General features: G+C 40.3%; 1 protein-coding gene across 1 annotated transcript; it reads left to right on the top strand.

Annotated features, from left to right (window-relative positions):
- Window positions 1-1,708: 1,708 nt before the first annotated feature.
- On the top strand, window positions 1,709-18,181 carry TTC5 (tetratricopeptide repeat domain 5). Its single transcript, XM_043988456.1, has 10 exons — window positions 1,709-1,821; window positions 4,437-4,569; window positions 9,747-9,958; window positions 10,346-10,496; window positions 11,030-11,121; window positions 13,412-13,468; window positions 13,886-14,032; window positions 14,211-14,425; window positions 15,790-15,934; window positions 17,622-18,181. Exons 1-10 carry the CDS (start codon window positions 1,774-1,776, stop codon window positions 17,739-17,741), a joined length of 1,320 nt encoding a protein of 439 aa, XP_043844391.1. The 5' UTR covers window positions 1,709-1,773; the 3' UTR covers window positions 17,742-18,181.
- Window positions 18,182-18,418: the final 237 nt, after the last annotated feature.

Below are 18,418 nucleotides of genomic sequence, written 5' to 3' on the forward strand. Positions count from 1 at the left end.
TATGAGTAGATGCTTTTGTTATATTTATTTATGTGTGTCTCTTGAAATATTTGTTTGTCACTGTGTCATCATGTATTTGAAGTGTTTTCATTCATGAATTAATAAGTGAACATCTTATTACATTTGCATTTGTTTGCCAAGTCTGTGTTCCAATTTAAAACTAGATAGACTGATAAAGATTATTATTTCTTTAAGCTGGCTATTAGGTATCCATTTCACTATGAAACATAGACCCTATTTTTACCTTATCATTTACTGTCTCAGTTTTGCCTTATTAGGGACATATACATATATATATGTATATACACACACATACATCCTAACCATATATACAAATTTATATAAACCATATATTATAATAGCACCTTCCTTACAGGGCTGTTGTGAACATAATATATACACATACATATAATACATACATACATACAGTGCTTTGCAAATCTCAAGGCACTATATAAATGCTAGCTGTAACTAATACAGAGTTCATTTTAGAGATGACATTAAAAGATATTTTGAAGAATAGTTTCTTGTATGTTCTTGTCAGAGACAGCATTGTAAACTCTTGCCACAAAAAAGTAAACATCAAACAGGTATCTGCTTAAAGGACAGACTGACTTTAGAGCTTCAGGAATGTATATGCTATATGTTGAAAAAGCACTGATTAAGGAATTAGGATATGTAGGTTCTTATTAAGCTTTGTGACTTTGAGATGCTTTGTGCCTTAATTTCCTTATCTGTAAAAAAATAAGTGGATTAAACTAACTGGCCTCTAGTTGTTTTCCTTTCTAATTTTATGATTTTTTTTTCTAGATTGGGAGGAAGAATAGTGAAATTTTTCTTAGTGTGTTAGTAGTATAAATAAAATAACATTGATATAGTGTTTTAAGGTCTGCAAAGCTTTTTCCAGGTCTCATTTGTATCTGACAACCCGGACTATCAATCAATTAATCAACATTTAAGTACCTACTATGTACCAGGCACTGCTAAGTGCTGCTGAAATGCCAGATCCCAATACACTTGATGTAAAAAGAACATAATGAAATGTTGATGTACATAAAATAAACCTGGGATCTTTTTTATTTGATGCTGGGGAAGAAGGGGTGCAAATGAACCTATCATTTAATATATTGGAACACCAAAAGGCCTTTTAAAGAGAACTTGCAGGTTTTGTTGCAATTCAAAGAAGTAAAAATAGTTGCCAAGAAGCAACTTTTGGGTTATAGCTTTTGGATTCATAAGTGTGGAGAGCTCTTAAGGTGGAAAATTGATCTACCTGTGTAGAATGCCACACTTTTAATCTGCAACCTATAGCCCCAGTGACTTGCCTCAGGCTCACACAGCTGTCATAGAATGAAGGTGTCCCAGACCAGCCTGGAACGAGAGGTCTTCTTGACTCCCCTGTATGCTGCCTCCCCGGTCCCTGCCTGCTGTACACGAAAGGGTAGGCGAACAGGCTGGCGTGCAGTCAAAATGAGCCATGAGAACACGGTGGCTATAGGATTTGGGCCATAGATATATATTATGTGGCATACACATGAAAATGTGCTTCCCTACACGGACTAGCCATCTCCCCGCCCCCCGCCCTGGGTTTACGCTGGCGGGCAGTTGCCGGACTGGGAGGAGCTGAGTGACACAGACCCCGTGGGCGTCGGGCGCTGTGCCACGTGCGCAGGGGAGCCTCCCCTCCTCTAGATGTCACTGTGGCTCCGCGCGAGTTCCTGTTTCTCTGTGGTTGTAGCGCTGGGGGAGGCGAGGGCTATAGCCGGAGGAACGATGGCTGAAGAAGAGGAGGAAGCCAAGCAGCCCGTGCAGCTCTTGCAGGTAGGAGCCGAGGGCGAAAGCACTTACGCTATTGGTTAATTGGTTGTGATTCCGCGTGCCCAGCTATACTGCCGGGTAGATGCGGGGTGCAGTTACTCTACAAACTCTTCCCCGAGTCGGGGGGCCGTTACTGGGGGTGCGGAAGCGTCCTGGCCCGGGGGTGGGGGTGAGGGTGGGCTAGGCTGCGAAGCTTCCTGGGTTAGAGACTGGGGGTGGGGTGGGCGTGTGTGTGTCCCGTTTATGTATTGGCAGCTGCGGGGGCTGGGGGCGGGGCGAATCATGCTGCCAGGATGCTCCGTAGGTGCCGGGGCGCCCCCTGCTATGCCCAGGGCATTTACACTTACTACTCTGCTGGCAGGGGCGTTGTGGCGACATTTACTAGCTGCTAACTTTCCTTGACGTTTTTCGGATAGGAATTTTTTTTTTCTCTCTCCAATCCATTAGATTTCGTTTTCTCCATTAGAGTACAGCTCCAACGTTCCCATTTCAGCAAATCCACCCACCATGCACTTGTTGTAAGGCTGTTTTGCCTCCCTTTCCCCATTCCCCGCACTCCCACTCTTTTCAGCCATGAAACTGGCAACAATAGTCTTGTACTCACGCCACTGTTTGTTTTTTTTTTGGGGGGGTGGTGGTGGTGGTGGTGGATCGTCCTTACGCCGGCGCTTTGCTGTAAAGAAGTCTCTAGAACTATATAAGTGGCTGAGACAACCAGCCTCCCAAGGCTGGGAGTTGATGTACCCGTTAGTTTAGTTTCTCTTTACTTTATCTGTAGTGATCTGAGATAATCCCTTAGGCTCAGAAACTCAGTTCCTTAATGGTTTTAGGCAGTCTGGAGTTTAAATTCTAGACCTACATTATAGATCATTTCTAGTCTTTTGAAGGCATTTGCCACCATATTAACAACATTTGTAAAAATTGCTTTAACAACTAAATCAGGTTGCAGCAGTACCAATTATAACCATATCTGGTTTAACCCATTCCCAAAGAACTTGGTTCAACTTTGTTATTTATTTCAGAGTCATTTTAAAATAAAGGAGGCAGCATGGTATAGTGAAAAGTGTTGGATTAGGAATATGAGGATTTGGATTCAAATCCAGGTCTGCTACTTTTTACTTCTAAGACCTTGGATCAGTCATTCAGACCTGGGCCTCAGTTTTCTCTAGTTGAACCAGATAATCTCTATAAGGTTCCTTCCAGTTCTAAATCTAAGATCCAGAGATCCCTGTTAATGAGGGCAGCACAGGAGAGGAGATAGGTTGGGAATGGGTGGTGACTGTGATGCTCAAAGAATGCCCATAATATTGGTTTTCATTTGTACTGGATATCCCAAAGTGACCTTGTAGAGGATAGACAGCAACAGGGGTTCATACAAATTGCAGAAATAGGAGAAGGCAGATAGAAGAAAAAAGGAGGTTGATATTTCAGGTTAGAAAGCTGGGAAAAGGTTGTTTTTGTTTTTATAGACTTCTTGGGGTGGAAGGGGCCTCTAGAGGCTGCCTACCCTTCTTAACTGAACCCTGAAAATGGCCTATTATTTAAAACACAAAATTCTGTGTTTCTGTGTGCCTCAGTTTCAGGCCCTAGAGTAGCGGGACAGACAAGTCTGCGATTGAGGTCCAGATCAAGACAAGAACATATCAGCAGATTATTGATAATGGAGAGAGAAATGTTATTCTGACATTGACCCATTTTTTTATGGAGACTGGAGCAGAACACTCCTGAAATATAAGCCTGGAACCTTGGCTGCTTTATGTTAGGATCTGTGGCATTCTGGTATCCCAGTCCTGTTGTTCTGACCTGTAAGGGGGATCTGGGAGTTGATATTTCTGAGTTAAAAGATTGCTTTCTGTGTCTAGCCAATCTGAGATTACTCTGCTTGTTGTTCCTTTCAAATGATGGCATTGTAAATTTAGGAAAACTCTCAATGGAATTTAGATCTCTTTCCTCTAAGGGGAAGACTGGAGAATGCAAAGGCCAGTTCTTGACATTAAATCCCCTTCTTCCTAAAAGGGAAGGAAAACCAGAGAAAGACAATGCCTGTAATAATTAAAAGAAAGGTTTTATTAAACTGGGAAGAAAACCTAGCATGATCATGGGTGCTTTTCAGCCTATTGCTAATTAGGACACCATACTGTAGATTGCCAGCCTTTATATATAGTTTAAACAAAAGCAGGTAAGGAATTTGGAAGAAAGGTGGGGTTCGAAAGGCCCACTCCCAAAGGGAGGGGTGTGTGTGAATTCCAGAGGTGGAGGATGTGGCCTTTGATACACAAATCAGAAGCCATTCTTGGTGATTGGCAGTTCAGTTCTTGGTCTTCTTGAGGCTCTCTTCAAAAAGAAAAAGGATTATTCCAAAGTTGGTGAATAGCTGAAGATAAGGTCCATATCTATAGTCACACATCCTGCAGTCAGATAAGTCTTTGGCTTCAGTGTTACTGATTCCCTGTATGTCCAGCTGGGTTTAATCTGTCACACAAAGGATTATTGGTGTGTTAGCCAATGAAGCCAGTCCTTATACAGTTGTTCTGGTTACCTGGATAATTGGGGGTGGGAGGGAGCTCAAGCAAATCAAGGTACCTATTTTCACAGCACCATCCCTATCCTTTTTTTAGGAACTGGTAGACCAGCTCTATTCATTTCGGGACCACTACTTTGAGACACATCCAGTTGAGTATGCTGCTCAGAAGCATCAAGATGTTCGAGAAGAAATGGAGAAGACCCTACACAAGATGGAGGAAGCAGTAGGTATGGCCCTCAAGATTCAAGATAGAAAGCCAGTATTTCTTTGCTTGGGAAGTGAGATGGCCTCTTCCTCCCTTTCTATATTCTGTAAAGGGGCTACTACTCAATGGTCAAATAAAATGAATCTCTCTGATGGGTATAGATCATAGCTAATGCATGTAGTTGAAAAAAAGCCATACCAAATCTCCCAAACTCTCAGCTCCTTTCACTCTCAGGTCATACCACTCACCTCTTGCTAGAGTATTTCAGTAGTCTTCTTGCCTTCAGCTTTCTAACCTGAACATAGCTGCCTGAATAATTTTCTTATAGCAACAGATTGTTCATGCCACTCTCTTACTTAGAAACCTTTAGTGGCTCCCTATGACCTATAGCTAGTACTTCCATCACCTTAAAAAAATTCATTAATTCAATAAGTATTAAGTGCCTTATACCAGCCATTCTGCTAGGTTATGGGAACATGGAGACAAAAGTTAAATTGTTCCTGCTCTCAGGGATCTTACCATTTAATTGGGAAGAAACAGTATCTACTTAGAAAACTGAATACAAAGTAAGTATAGGTACAGTAATTTACAAGAGCAAGATACTAGCAATTGGGGAGATCAGGATAGTCTTCTTCTGGGAAGTTGCATCTAAAATGAGCTTTGAAGAATCTATAATCAACATCTCTATTTCCTTTCCTCTCTTAATTCTACAGTCCGGCTTCTGACTTTATCATTCAGCTGAAATTGTTCTTTCCAAAGTTACCAGTGATTTCTTAATTGCCAAATCTAATGGGTTTTTTCTTAGTTTTCATCCTTCTCTGCAGCCTTTGATACTGCTGATCACCCTTTTATCCTTGATGATACTTTCTTCTCTCTAGGTTTTTGGGACACTAATTTCTCCTGGTTGTCCTCCTAATCTGACAACTCCTTTTTATTCTTCTTTGCTGGAGCTTCAACCAGGTCATGCCAGCTAACCGTGATTGTCCACCTAGGCTCTGCCCTGCTCCCTCTCTTCTTCTCCCTCTAAACTATTTCCCTTGGTGATCTCATTAGCTCCCATGGATTCAGTTATTATCTTTATATTGAGAATTCCCAAGGCTACTTATCTAGCCCTAACCTTTCTCCTGACCTCTAGTTTCACATCTCCAACTGCCTATTAGACATTTCAAATTGGAGGAGGGAAAGTGTTTTCCCCTCTTCTAAGGTCCCTATTGCTATTGAAGCTCTGACCATTCTCTTGGTCACCCAGGCTCAAAATTTAGAACTCCTCACTCTCTTTCATCTCCTATCCAATCAGTAGCCAAGTCTTTAGCTTCATAACATTTCTCATACACCTTCTCTTTTTTGAGGCCACTATTCTGGTCCAGGCCCTCATCACATCACCCTTGCCCTCTTGGGATAGTCTGCTGGTTGGTCTCCCTGCCTCAAGGCCTCCCTCCCTACTTTATTCTGTCCTTCACTCAACTGTCAAATTGGTCTACCTAAAATGAAGGGCTGACTTATGTCACCCTCCTACTCAATAAACTCTAGTGGCTCCCTATTCCTGTAGGATCATATAAAAAAATCTATTTGGGCTTTAAAAGCCCTTTACAGGGGCAGCTAGGTGGTGCAGTGGATAAAGCACTGGCCCTGGATTCAGGAAGACCTGAATTCAAATCCGGCCTCAGACACTTGACACTTACTAGCTGTGTGACCCTGGGCAAGTCACTTAACCCCAATTGCCTCACCAAAAAAAAAAAGCTCTTTACATCCTGGCCTCCTCCTACTTTTCTAAGATTCTTACACCTTTAACTCCCCCATATACTCTTCCATCTAGTGACACTGACATCCTTACTGTTCTTTGATAAAGACATTCCATTTTTGGACTCTGGGAATTTTCACTAGCTATCCCCCATTTGTGCAGTTCTCTTTGTCTTTTGGCCTCCCTGCTTCCTTCAAGTCCTAGCTAGAATTCTACCTTCTATAAGAAGGCTTTTCCAGTTCCCCTTAAAGCTAGTGCTTTCCTTCCTGATTCTCTCCGATTTATCCTGTTTGTATGTTGTTTGCCCTTTGTTTTCCCACATTAGACTGTTATGTCCTTGAGGGCAGGCACTGTTTTTTTCTTTTTTTGTATACTCAGTGCTTAGCATACTGCCTGGCATGTAGTAGATACTCAATAAAATGTTTATTGACTGATTGGCTAAAGGAAGTGAAGTATTTTGTGAGGTGGAGATGAGGAAGGAGTAAATACATTCTAGACATTGTGGGTAGTCTTTGCAAAAGCACAGAGGAGGGATGATATGTTATGGATAGGAAACAGCATGTAGGCCATATTAGCCCGAATATACAGTATGTGAAAGTGAGTCAGATGCAATAATCCTGGAAAAGCAAACTGGAACCATATTTTGAAGGACTTTAAATGTTAAACAGAGGATATTATAATTGAGATAAGAGGGAGTCAGAGAGCTTCTGGAGAAAGGGAGGGACATGATCACATCTTTGCTTTAGGAATATCAACTTGTTGGCTGTGTGGAAGATGAGTTAGAGAGGGCATAGACCAGAAGCTGGCGAACCTTATCTCCTACTATTTTCCCCTCTGTTTCAACCAAACCAGTTCACTCATTAACTATCAGCTATGCCATACACAGTCCTGTTTCTTTGTTCTTGTTTGTACCATTTTCTTTGTCTAGGACAGGGCTTCTTAAACTTTTTCCACTTGTGACCCCTTTTTGCCCAAGAAATTTTTATGTGATTCTAGGTATATAAAATAGGTATACATAACTTTTTACTGTTGCCAAATTTTTTGCATCCCCCACATTCAGTAACATGATCCTATATGGGGTTGTGATACACAGTTTAGGGAGCTTTGGTCTAGGATACTCTTCTCCTTTTTCCATTTTTTAGGTATCATTCTTCCTGGAAGAGCTAATGTCTTCTTGAAATCTTTCATTATATTTTATTTAAAAATATTATTTATTTATATAAGCATTAGTTCTCCCTACTACTATCCCCTTTCTTCCATTTGAACAACAATTTAAAAAGAAAAAAAAGAAAAATAAGCCCTCATAATAAATATGCATAGTCCACCAAAACAAATTCACATGTTGGTCATGTCCAAAAGGGTGTGTCTAATTTTGCATTTTCAGTCCATCACCTCTCCAGCAAGAGGTAAGTATTTTATCTTCAGTTCTATGGACTCCTGGTTTATTGTTGAATTGATTAGAATTCTAAAGTCTTTCAAAGCTGTATTTATTTATTGTCATTATATAAGTTGTCCTCTTTGTTTTGCTCACTTCACTCAGCATGGGTTCGTAGAGATCTTCCCAATTTCCTCTTAAACTGTCCATTTTGTTATTTCTTATAGCACAGTAGTATTCTATTCCATCAGTTCATATACCATATTTTATTTACTCATTCCTCAAAAGGGAGTGCACTCCAAAAAAAAAAAAAAAGGGAGTGCACTCCTTGTTTCCAGATTTTTACTGTTATGAAAAGGGTTGCTATAAATATTTTTGTGCACATAGATCCTTTGATCTCCTTGGGGTATAGGCCTAATAGTGGTATAACTGGGTCAAAGGGTATCCACAGTTTATTTACTTTTAGGGCATGGTTCCAAAATGGAAATCCACAGTTCCAATAACAAGGTACTAATGTTTCTGTTTTCCTGTAACCTCTCCCAAATTTGCCATTTTCTTCTTTGCCATATTTGTCATTTTGATGAGTGTTAGGTAGAACTTTAATTTTCGTGTGTGTGTGTGTGTGTGTGTGTGTGTGTGTGTGTGTGTGTGTGTGTGTGGCAATTGGGGTTAAGTGACTTGCCCAGGGTCACACAGCTAGTAAGTGTTAAGTGTCTGAGGGAGAATTTGAACTCAGGTCCTCCTGACTTCAGGGCTGGTGCTCTATCCACTGTGCCACCTAGTTGCCCCAGAACCTTAATTTTCTAATGATTAGTGATTTGAAAAATGTTTTTCATATGGTATTGATAGCTTAGAGTCTTCTCTTAAAATTTTTTTTTCAATTTTTGGTTCTCTCCACCTCTACCCCACCCATTGAGAAGGCAAGAAATATACCCATTCTACATATGAAGTCATGCAAAACATTTCCATATTAGCTTTGTCCCCCCCCCAAAAAAAAAGAGGCAAGGAAAATAAAGGGAATAAAAATGTGCTTCAATTTGCACCTCAAGTCCATCAGTTCTCAATCTGGAGGTGGATAGCATTTCTCATCATGAGTCCTTTAGAATTCTGGTAGATTATTATATTGATTAGAGTTACTAAGTCTTTCACAGTTGTTTATCTTTATAGTACGGCTGTTACTGTGTACATTGTTCTCCTAGTTCTGCTCACTTTACTTTATGTTGCTTCATATGTCTTCCCAGAGTCTTCTGAAACTATCTCCTTTATCATTTCTTACAGCACAATAGTATTCCATCACATTCATATACCATAACTTGTTCAGCCATTCCCCAATTGATGTGTATCCCCTCAGTTTCCAATGCTTTGCCACCCCAAAAAGGGCTGCTATAAATATTCTTGTACATTTAGGTCCCTTTTCTTTGATCTCCTTGGAATATAGACCTAGTAGCTGCATGGTTAAGTCAAAGGGTATATACAATTTTACAGCCCTTTGATTTTAGTTCCAAATTGTTTTCCAGAATGGTTAGACTAGTTCACAACTCCAATCAACAGTGATGGCTTAGATTCTTTTTTTGTTTTGTTTTTTTTTTTGCGGGGCAATGAGGGTTAAGTGACTTGCCCAGGGTCACACAGTGTCTGAGGCCGGATTTGAACTCAGGTACTCCTGAATCCAGGGCTGGTGCTTTATCCACTACGCCACCTAGCTGCCCCCGCTGGCTTGGATTCTTAAAGCCTTTCTTCAACTGTTCTGTTTCTCTCCAGCAGACTCTTGCAGCTCTTAGTTATTTGTGCCGCTCATTTGATGCTTTGCATATGATACTTTATATTGATATTGTCTTTTTAATGTAAACTATAAGCCTCTTGAGGGCAAGGACCATGTTTTAACCTGTAATGTTTTTTTTTAACCTGTAATGATTTTTGACCCCAGCACCGAGTACAGTGCTTTATACTTAGAAATTCAGTACTTTTGCTGCTAATAATTTTCCCCAAGTCTTCCAACTGGTGTGGAACTGTTCCCTGGGGAAAAGATCCCTTTTAAGATTGTCTCAGATTTCAATTTCTTTCACCTTTTCTTCTTTCATAGGCTTTTCCCAGGAAAAGGCCTGGGTTCTTATGCTGACAGGGAAGGCTCTGAATGTGACTCCAGACTATAGTCCTCAGGCTGAGGAGCTTTTATCGAAGGCTGTGAAGCTGGAGCCTGAGCTGGTGGAAGCCTGGAACCAGCTGGGTGAGGTGTACTGGAAGAAAGGGGATGTTGCAGCTGCACACACCTGCTTCTCTGGAGCCCTCTCCCATGTGAGCTTCCTGCTATATTTACAGGAATCACATATGGAAAGGATGAAATTCTTCTGCTGTCTGGGAATTCCCCCAGTGCATGAAAGCCAGGTTGAAACTAAACCAGAATTAGAAGACTAGAAACAGGAATTGAGGAACAAAGCTGGAAGAGGGAATGAGGGACAAAGGACTAAGAAAGGGAGAAGGTAATGGATTTGGGTGAGGGACAGCCAGGCATAAAAACAAAGTTAGATGTAGAACTGCTGTAGGGGGATGGGAACAAGGAGTGATAAAAATGAGACAGATTATAAATGAGAGTGATGAGAAGATGGGTTCAGGGAATGTTTTATGAGGAGATGGAGTCAGGAGGATTCCTGGGGTTTGACTGTATATCTTTTTCATTTGCAGTACAAGAATAAAGTCTCTCTGCAGAATTTGTCAATGGTGCTTCGTCAGCTGCGGGCTGAGACTGGTGAGGAACACTCCCGCCACGTCATGGACAGTGTCCGGCAGGCCAAATTAGCTGTGCAGATGGATGTGCACGATGGACGTTCGTGGTGTGAGTGCATTCCTAGAGGATTCCATATCTTTTATTTGAAGACTGGTAGATTTTTCTTTTGATAAATCTGGAGGAAACTCTGTTGAATTATCATGAAGAGGAAACTATAGTATTTCAGTGCATATAGGGTTGAGTTAAAACTGTTCCCATAGTCTATTCCTTGGGTCTAGAATTAAGTAGACTTCAGTTTTTTAGCCTCTAGTCCAGGGGTTTTTAAACTTTTTTGAGGTATGGAATCTTTGGTTGTTTGGGGAAGCCTATGGACCTCTTCTTAGGACAGTATTTTTAAGTGTATAAAACAAAATACATAGGATAGCAAAGGAAACCAATTGTATTGAAATAGTTATTAAAATATTCTTAAAAACCAAGTTCAGTACCTTAGGATGAGAACTCCTGCTCTAGGCTTTCTAAAATGAGACATAGTCACCCTAGACAGGGGACTTATGGGATGAAATGGAAGGGTCTAGTGCTGATTAAGGATAATAACTTGGGTTTGTGATACTTATTTAACTACTTTTGTATTTCTTATTCAGATATTCTAGGGAATGCATACCTTTCCCTCTTCTTCAACGCAGGCCAGAACCCTAAGATTTCCCAGCAAGCTCTTAGTGCTTATGCCCAAGCAGTGAGTATTAATGGTCACCTGGGTCAGATGGGGGTGGGGTAGCAACAGATTCCTAATACAAATGATTGTGGCCTTTCAGTATATAGCACAAGAGCGATTTACTGTCATTTTACAGGTTTAGGTTTAAGAGTTAGTCATTGAGAGTTGTTTTATTTCTTTATACGCACATGCCTTTGGTGCAGGGAACTAGCTGATCGGCATGACACAATTGGCCATAATTTCCATAGGTCTGATAACTGAATCAAAGAAAATAGCATGCACTGAAGTCAGTTTTTGCTCTTTATATAGAAATTTATTTCTATTACCTTATAGTAATTACTTGCTTATAGTAACAGTTAATGACAATTTTTCTTTTTTTTTCTTTTTTTTTTAATATTTTTTTCTTTTTTTTAGTGAGGCAATTGGGGTTAAGTGACTTGCCCAGGGTCACACAGCTAGTAAGTGTTAAGTGTCTGAGGCCGGATTTGAACTCAGGTACTCCTGAATCCAGGGCCGGTGCTCTATCCACTGTGCCACCTAGCTGCCCCGACAATTTTTCTTAATAATCAGCTACTAGAATTTCAAAACACATTTTAAAAACACTAAAAATAGCAATGTATACATGTCTTTCTCATTAAATTTAAGCTAATGATGTAGGTATTAGAAATTTAGTAATCGAGTTCTGGAATTCTGCCAGGTTTAAGTTGAAAAACTTTGAATTTACCCTGAACCATTTTTTTGTGTTGAAGGCGTGGTAGGACATAGTTCTTAGCTTCAGAATCACTTTTTCCCTTAAAACAAAAACAAAAACAAAAACAAAACCCTTGTAGATAGCTTCTTTCCATCCTCTAACTACTCGCTTACAACTTCTTAGAAAGCATTAATTTGCCCTTCTCGTTCTCCATTTAATTCTCAGAGCCTCTTCACTACTCTGTCTTTTCTGCATCTTTTTCTTTGCAGTCTACTTTTAGCATCATATTTTTTATATTACACAGCTTTGCTTCTGTTAGCAAAAGAAAATTACATCTACCTTGTATCCACTTGTTAGGTCTGCAGTTGTACTTTTCCAGCCTTTGTCCTGATGAATGCTTCACTATTTATAGATACCAGTAAGTTTCTAACAGGTTTCATAATCTATACTCTGCCAGAGACTTGCTTTTAATTCATAAAAGATAATTTTCTCTTTCTCCCGTTTCAGAACCTAGATTTAAAAACACATAAAAAACCCAGCAATGTATGTATATACACATGAATATATGCATTTATGCATATGCACATTTGCATGCATGCATATCTATCTAATCTCTTTATACACACATATGTATTATGTATATAAAATTTCCTTACTAAGTTGCTTGACCTGTGGTTTCTCCTACTAGGAGTGCACATCCTTGTATTTCTATTTTATCTGTTACAACTAGTTTGAAGTATCAGGTTTGGAAAATGATTATGATTTTTAATCTGACTTGTAATAAGGTTGGGAAAGAGAAACATCTTTCTGGATGTGTCCAGTATTACTCGAGATAGAGGAAATGAGTTAGGATGAGGTATATTTTTTCCATCTTAATCACAAATACTGCAAAATTCATTGGCTGCCAGTAGATTGTTGATATTTCTCTGTCATCATTCCTTGTCCTAGTACTATACTCATCATTGTTTTTCCCTTTGATCTCTATTACATTTTCCTTTTAAAGTTAAAACTGAATTGTATACTTTCCTCTTGCTTTGAGAACTATAATGGAATCAATACTAACCTTGTGTCTGGACGGGACCTGGACTGTTACTGTTCCACTTACCATCTGTGTGACTTATACCCCTCCCTGGCCACTACTTCCCTACATAGGTTGTTTCCTTCAATTAGAATGTAAATTCTTTGAGAGTAAGCATTGTGTTTCTTTGCATTTGTGTCTCCATGGCTTAGTACAGTGCATGGAATATAAAAAAATGCTTTTTCATTCATTCACTCAAAATGCTTTCACATTTATTCATTTAATTCTGACAACATTCCATTGGTTAATTATAACAATATTTTTAAAGTGTACATAAAATAATAGCATGGATAAATAAATCACATTTATTTATTTTCAAATATCTGGTTCATTATGAGGCTTCAGTATCTGGGTATTCATCTCCTCTCACATATCTATTGTCGAAATAGCAGTATAGCAGAAGGTGGATAGGTGATGATTCTTTGTTATGGAGGGAAATCTTGAGAACTTCTGTGAGGCCCCAAACCATGTGTAGAGTGGCCATTCTCATGTGTGAAAGAACTCACTAATGAATGATGGCTTTTAAAAATATCTTACTGTAGGAAAAAGTGGACAGGACTGCCTCCAGCAATCCAGATCTCCACCTGAACAGGGCCACGGTAAGGCTGATGGTGGGACGATTTATAACTCATACAAATGATAATGTATTAAGCTTTAGTTTATGGATATAGCTGAGTAAGATTATAGCAAAGCTTGGTACCTTCAACTAGAGGAAATGCAAAGTTTTTTGGGGGGAAGCCCAATCTCATATGAGAACAGATAGGGACCCTGGAGGGAAAGGGGAAGGAATGAAGAAGTGGGAGGTATTGAGGGAAAAGGATACATTTGGAAAAAGGAAGAAGTTTAGAAAGATTTGTGTTCAATTGGATATTTAATTAATAGCATAAAAATGTGATACCAAAATATATGTGTATAAAGAACTTTAAAAACTTTAAAGTGCTATATAAAGGTTAATTAATATCTTTCGGTGCAAAAATCATGGTGGGGAAGAATATTGATCACTTCTTTATATGCAGCTATATAAATATGAGGAAAATTATGAGGAGGCCTTGGAAGGCTTCTCTAGAGCGGCAGCACTGGACCCAGCCTGGCCAGAGCCTCAGCAACGAGAGCAACAGCTCCTGGAATTCCTAGATAGATTGAGCAGCCTCCTTGATAGCAAGGTATGGTGGCTTGGATGGACTGACCCTCATCCTTTTTTTCATGGTAGGGTTATTGGGATTGAAGTTGTACAGTATGAATGGCAACCTAGGTAGAGGAGGGACTGGGGTAGGGACAGTGTAGTTTAGGATGAGGGGCTAGTCTTTTGACACCTCTTTTCTTTATCTTCATTATCTTTAGGGTAAAGTGAAGGCCAAGAAGTTGCAGAGCATGCTGGGAAGTCTTCGTCCAGCCCAGTTAGGCCCTTGTGGGGATGGGCGCTATCAGGCAGCCTCTGGGCAGAAGATGGCACTGGAACTAAAGCCACTGAGTACATTGCAACCTGGCATGAACAGTGGTACTGTGGTGTTGGGCAAGGTTTTGTTCAGCCTTACCACAGAGGAGAAGGTGCCCTTGTGAGTGTCTGTACTAATCCAATGTTCTGCCAGGATTTTCTCTGGCAAATGAGGTCCTACTTGATTAGTAGCTTCTGGGTAGAATTCCCTTCGCTGGCTGTCCCAACAGTGGTCATTGCATAAATCAAACATGTCTTGACCTTGACCTCAGAGGGGTGCACTGTTAAATCTGTGATGATCTTCTTCCCTGAGCTTTTGCTTTGTCTTATGTGGTGGGGTGGGGTCTTAAGTAAGGGAAGTTTTAGCAGGAAGCTTTAAGGTGAGGTTTAAGTGAAGGGAGGAAAATAGCTTAGTTGTGGAGGTTATCCCAGGTGTGTTGGATTAAAAAGAGAAGGAAAGGGGGCAGCTAGGTGGTGCAGTGGATAAAGCACTGGCCTTGGATTCAGGAGGACCTGAGTTCAAATCCAGCCTCAGACACTTGACACTTAACTAGCTATGTGACCCTGGGCAAGTCACTTAACCCTCATTGCCCTGCAAAAACAAAAACAAAACCAAAACCAAAAAGAGAAGGAAAGCTGTTGAGAAAAGAGCTTATTAAATAAAACAGGGTAATTATGAGAAGTAAATATTGGAGACACTGTGGCATAGTAGTGGCTAGAGAGCTAGCTTTACATTCAGGAAGAACTGGATTAAAATCCTGACTTTTTTTTTTTTTGGTGGGGTGAGACAATTGGGGTTAATTGACTTGCCTAGGGTCACACAGCTAGTAAGTGTTAAGTGTCTGAGGTCTGATTTGAACTCAGGTCCTCCTGACTCCAGGGCCGGTATTCTATCCACTGTGCCACCTAGCTGCCCCTAAATCCTGACATTTTAATTGTGTGACCATGTAACTTTCTAAGAGTACAGATTTCAGGTGAGTTGCCTGTCTCCATTGGTGAAGGGATTTTTTCCATTCTGGGAATTCCTTACACTGTTGAAAACAGGTTGTCTTTCACTTCACCCTCCTATTCATCCCCATCTTTACCCCCCCAAAAAAGTATGGGGGATAAAGGAAGTCAGGCTGGTGGGGTGCTTTGTTTTTGTCAATTCAAGAGCTGGAAGGAGTTAGAAAGTCTGAAGGGAGACTGTCATTAAAATGACAAACAAGAAACATGGTTTTAGCCACAACAATTTGGTTGATGTTTCATCATCATTAATATTTGTTGAGTCCCCCTGGATACATGGGTGTTCTAAAGTATTTTGGGAAAGATACATTATTGTAATTCATGGCTCCTGGCCCTGCCTTCTTGGGGCTAATAATCAGAATGGACACATGGAGCTTGTTTTAAAAGTTTATTTATTCCTTTGTTTTTCTTCTTAAAACCCTTGTTTTTGGTCCTTTCATCTGCCAACACTCTTCCATTTGTATTTCTTACCTTTGGCAGCACATTTGGCCTGGTGGATTCTGAGGGGCCCTGTTTTGCAGTGACGGTGTATAATATGGTACAGAGTTGGGGTGTGCTCATTGGTGACTCTGTGGCTATCCCTGAGCCCCACCTCCGGCACCATCAAATACAGCATAAAGGAAAGGTGGGTGATGGACCCCAGACCCTTTTCCTTGACTTCTTTGTACCAGGTCTGAAACTGGAGCTCATATTATGACCTCAAGCATCCCATTTTAAACCTGCTGTGGGATAATAGGCTCTTTTTTTTTTCCTGCATTAGTCGTGTTATAAGAGAAGAATCAGAGGAAAAAGGAAAAACCTCAAAAAAGAAAAACAACAGCACCAAAAACAAAAGAAATAGTATGGTTCATTCTGCATCCATATTCCACAGGTTTTTTTTCCCCCCTGGATTTGGAGAGCATTTTCCATCATGAGTCCTTTGGAAGTATCTTGTATTGCTGAGAAGAATCAAGTCTATCACAGTTGATCAACACATAATGTTGTTGATACTGTGTACAATGTTCTCCTGGTTCTGCTCATCTCACTCATCATCAGTTCATGCAAGTCCTTCCAGGTTTCTCTGAAATCCACCTGCTCATTGTTTCTTACAACACAATAGAATTCCATTACATTCATATACCACAACTTGTTCAGCCATTCCCCAATTGATGGGCAGCCCCTCAATTTCCAATTCCTTGCCACCACAAAAAGAGCAGCTAGAGATATTTTTGTACATGTGGGTCCTTTTCCCTTTTTTATGATCTCTTTGGGAAAAAGACCCAATAGTGGAGGGGCAGCTAGGTGGCACAGTCGATAGAGCACTGGCCCTGGATTCAGAAGGACCTGAGTTCAAATCCGGCCTTAGACACTTAACACTTACTACCTGTGTGACCCTGGGCAAGTCACTTAACCCCAATTGCCTCACCAACCCCCCCCCCCCAAAAAAAAAAGACCCAATAGTGGTATTGCTGGGTCAAAGGGTATGCACAGCTTTATAGCTCTTTGGGCATAATTCCAAATTGCTTTCCAGAATGGTTGGATCAGTTCACAGCTCCACCAACAATGCATTAGTGTTCCATTTTTTCCACAGCTTCTCCAACATTTGTTATTTTCCTTTTTTGTCATATTAGCCAATCTGATAGGTGTCAATCTGAGGTGGTACCTCAGAGTTGTTTTAATTTGCATTTCTCTAATCAATAGTGCTTTAGAGCATTTTTTCATATGGCAATATATAGCTTTGATTTCTTCATCAGAAAACTGCCTGTTCATATCCTTTGACCATTTCTCAATTGGGGAATGACTTGGATTACAATAGGCTCTTTAATATAAATCCCTCAACTTATTCTTTAAAACTTAAGTGAATCTGTGGGTCAACTTTCAGTGAATCTGGGTAATTCTGAGGTACACTAAGCTAGTACACTTTATGATAATTAGGCAAATGACTATAATGATTATTTTTTTCTTAGTTTCCTTAAAAAAAAATCTCATCCTTTTAGTGTTCATGCTGGACATTTTCCTTCTATCCCAAACATCTCTCTCAAACCTTGAGAACATTGGTGAAATGCAGAATTCTCTCAGAATCCCTCTTGATTTTTTTCATCAGTATCTCAAACCCTTGTTCTCTCTGGTAAGGTTAATGGCTTGGGACTTATCTTAGTTATTCTCCATTTGTGTTCAGTTCCACTTGTAACCCTTCTTGGGGTAATGTAAGATGGAGTTGAGGTGCATGAATATTGAGTTGGGAGGAGGGATAGAAGGGGATGGTGTGACCCATTCTGGAATTCCCTCCTACCCAAGATCCATCATAATCTTCTCTGTCTCTTTTCTTCCAGAGCTACTCCTTTTCCTGTATTCGTGTAGAGACACCCCTTTTGTTGGTGGTAAATGGAAAGCCACAAGGCTCCAGCAGCCAGGCTGCTTCCACTGTCGCATATCGTCCACAGAGTGAATGACTGTCAGACTCACACTCTAGGGAAGAAGTGGAGACATGGAGAGAAGTTCCAGGGAATGAAGAGGCTGGATTACTCTTACCCAGTGACTCAGAGGGGCGGGCATGTGTTTGAGTTGGATTTTTCTTTCTTTTGCCTTATTACATAACCTAGCTTCCCTTCTTCCAGTCCTTCTGTTGGCCTGTCTTGGCCCCTCTCAGTACCTGCCCCCTTGCATGGGGTACCATCCATTGTTTTCACTGATCCCTATATTTTGGGCTGAGATCATTGGATAGATGTGAGTGCTGGGCCTGGGTTATGGGGGCTGGGTCCCCAGGGTTTCTATTCTTGAATCCTCCCTGAGCCACATGTGTGTGTGTATATATATATATGTATATATATATATATATATATATTAGTTCAGTATTTATTGCTAGGGGAAGGGATTAAAATTTTTTATAGTTTGTTCTTTGACAGTGCTTTTTTATTTTTCATTTTAAGTCAAGGCCTTGCCCTTTTTGTGAAGCTGGGGGCATCAATTAAATTCCTTTGGAAAAAACAAAACCAAACAAAACCACTTGTAGTTTGTTTAATTTTATTCTTCTTTCTCATGGTCTCACACCTGTTAACACAATTTCACTTTAGATTGTGAGAGTAAGGGGATAAGTGGGGAGTATTAAGGCTTATCTGGTTGTTTATTT

This window comes from Dromiciops gliroides, chromosome 2, assembly GCF_019393635.1.
Source record: "Dromiciops gliroides isolate mDroGli1 chromosome 2, mDroGli1.pri, whole genome shotgun sequence".
Lineage (NCBI taxonomy): Eukaryota > Metazoa > Chordata > Mammalia > Microbiotheria > Microbiotheriidae > Dromiciops > Dromiciops gliroides.

Excerpts from the sequence above, each read along its gene's own strand:
- TTC5 (XM_043988456.1), top strand. The coding sequence starts at position 1,774 with ATGGCTGAAGAAGAGGAGGAAGCCAAGCAGCCCGTGCAGCTCTTGCAG. Across the intron at positions 11,122-13,411 it reads TTAGTGCTTATGCCCAAGCA|GAAAAAGTGGACAGGACTGC; the intron begins GTGAGTATTAAT and ends ATCTTACTGTAG. Across the intron at positions 14,426-15,789 it reads ACAGAGGAGAAGGTGCCCTT|CACATTTGGCCTGGTGGATT; the intron begins GTGAGTGTCTGT and ends TACCTTTGGCAG.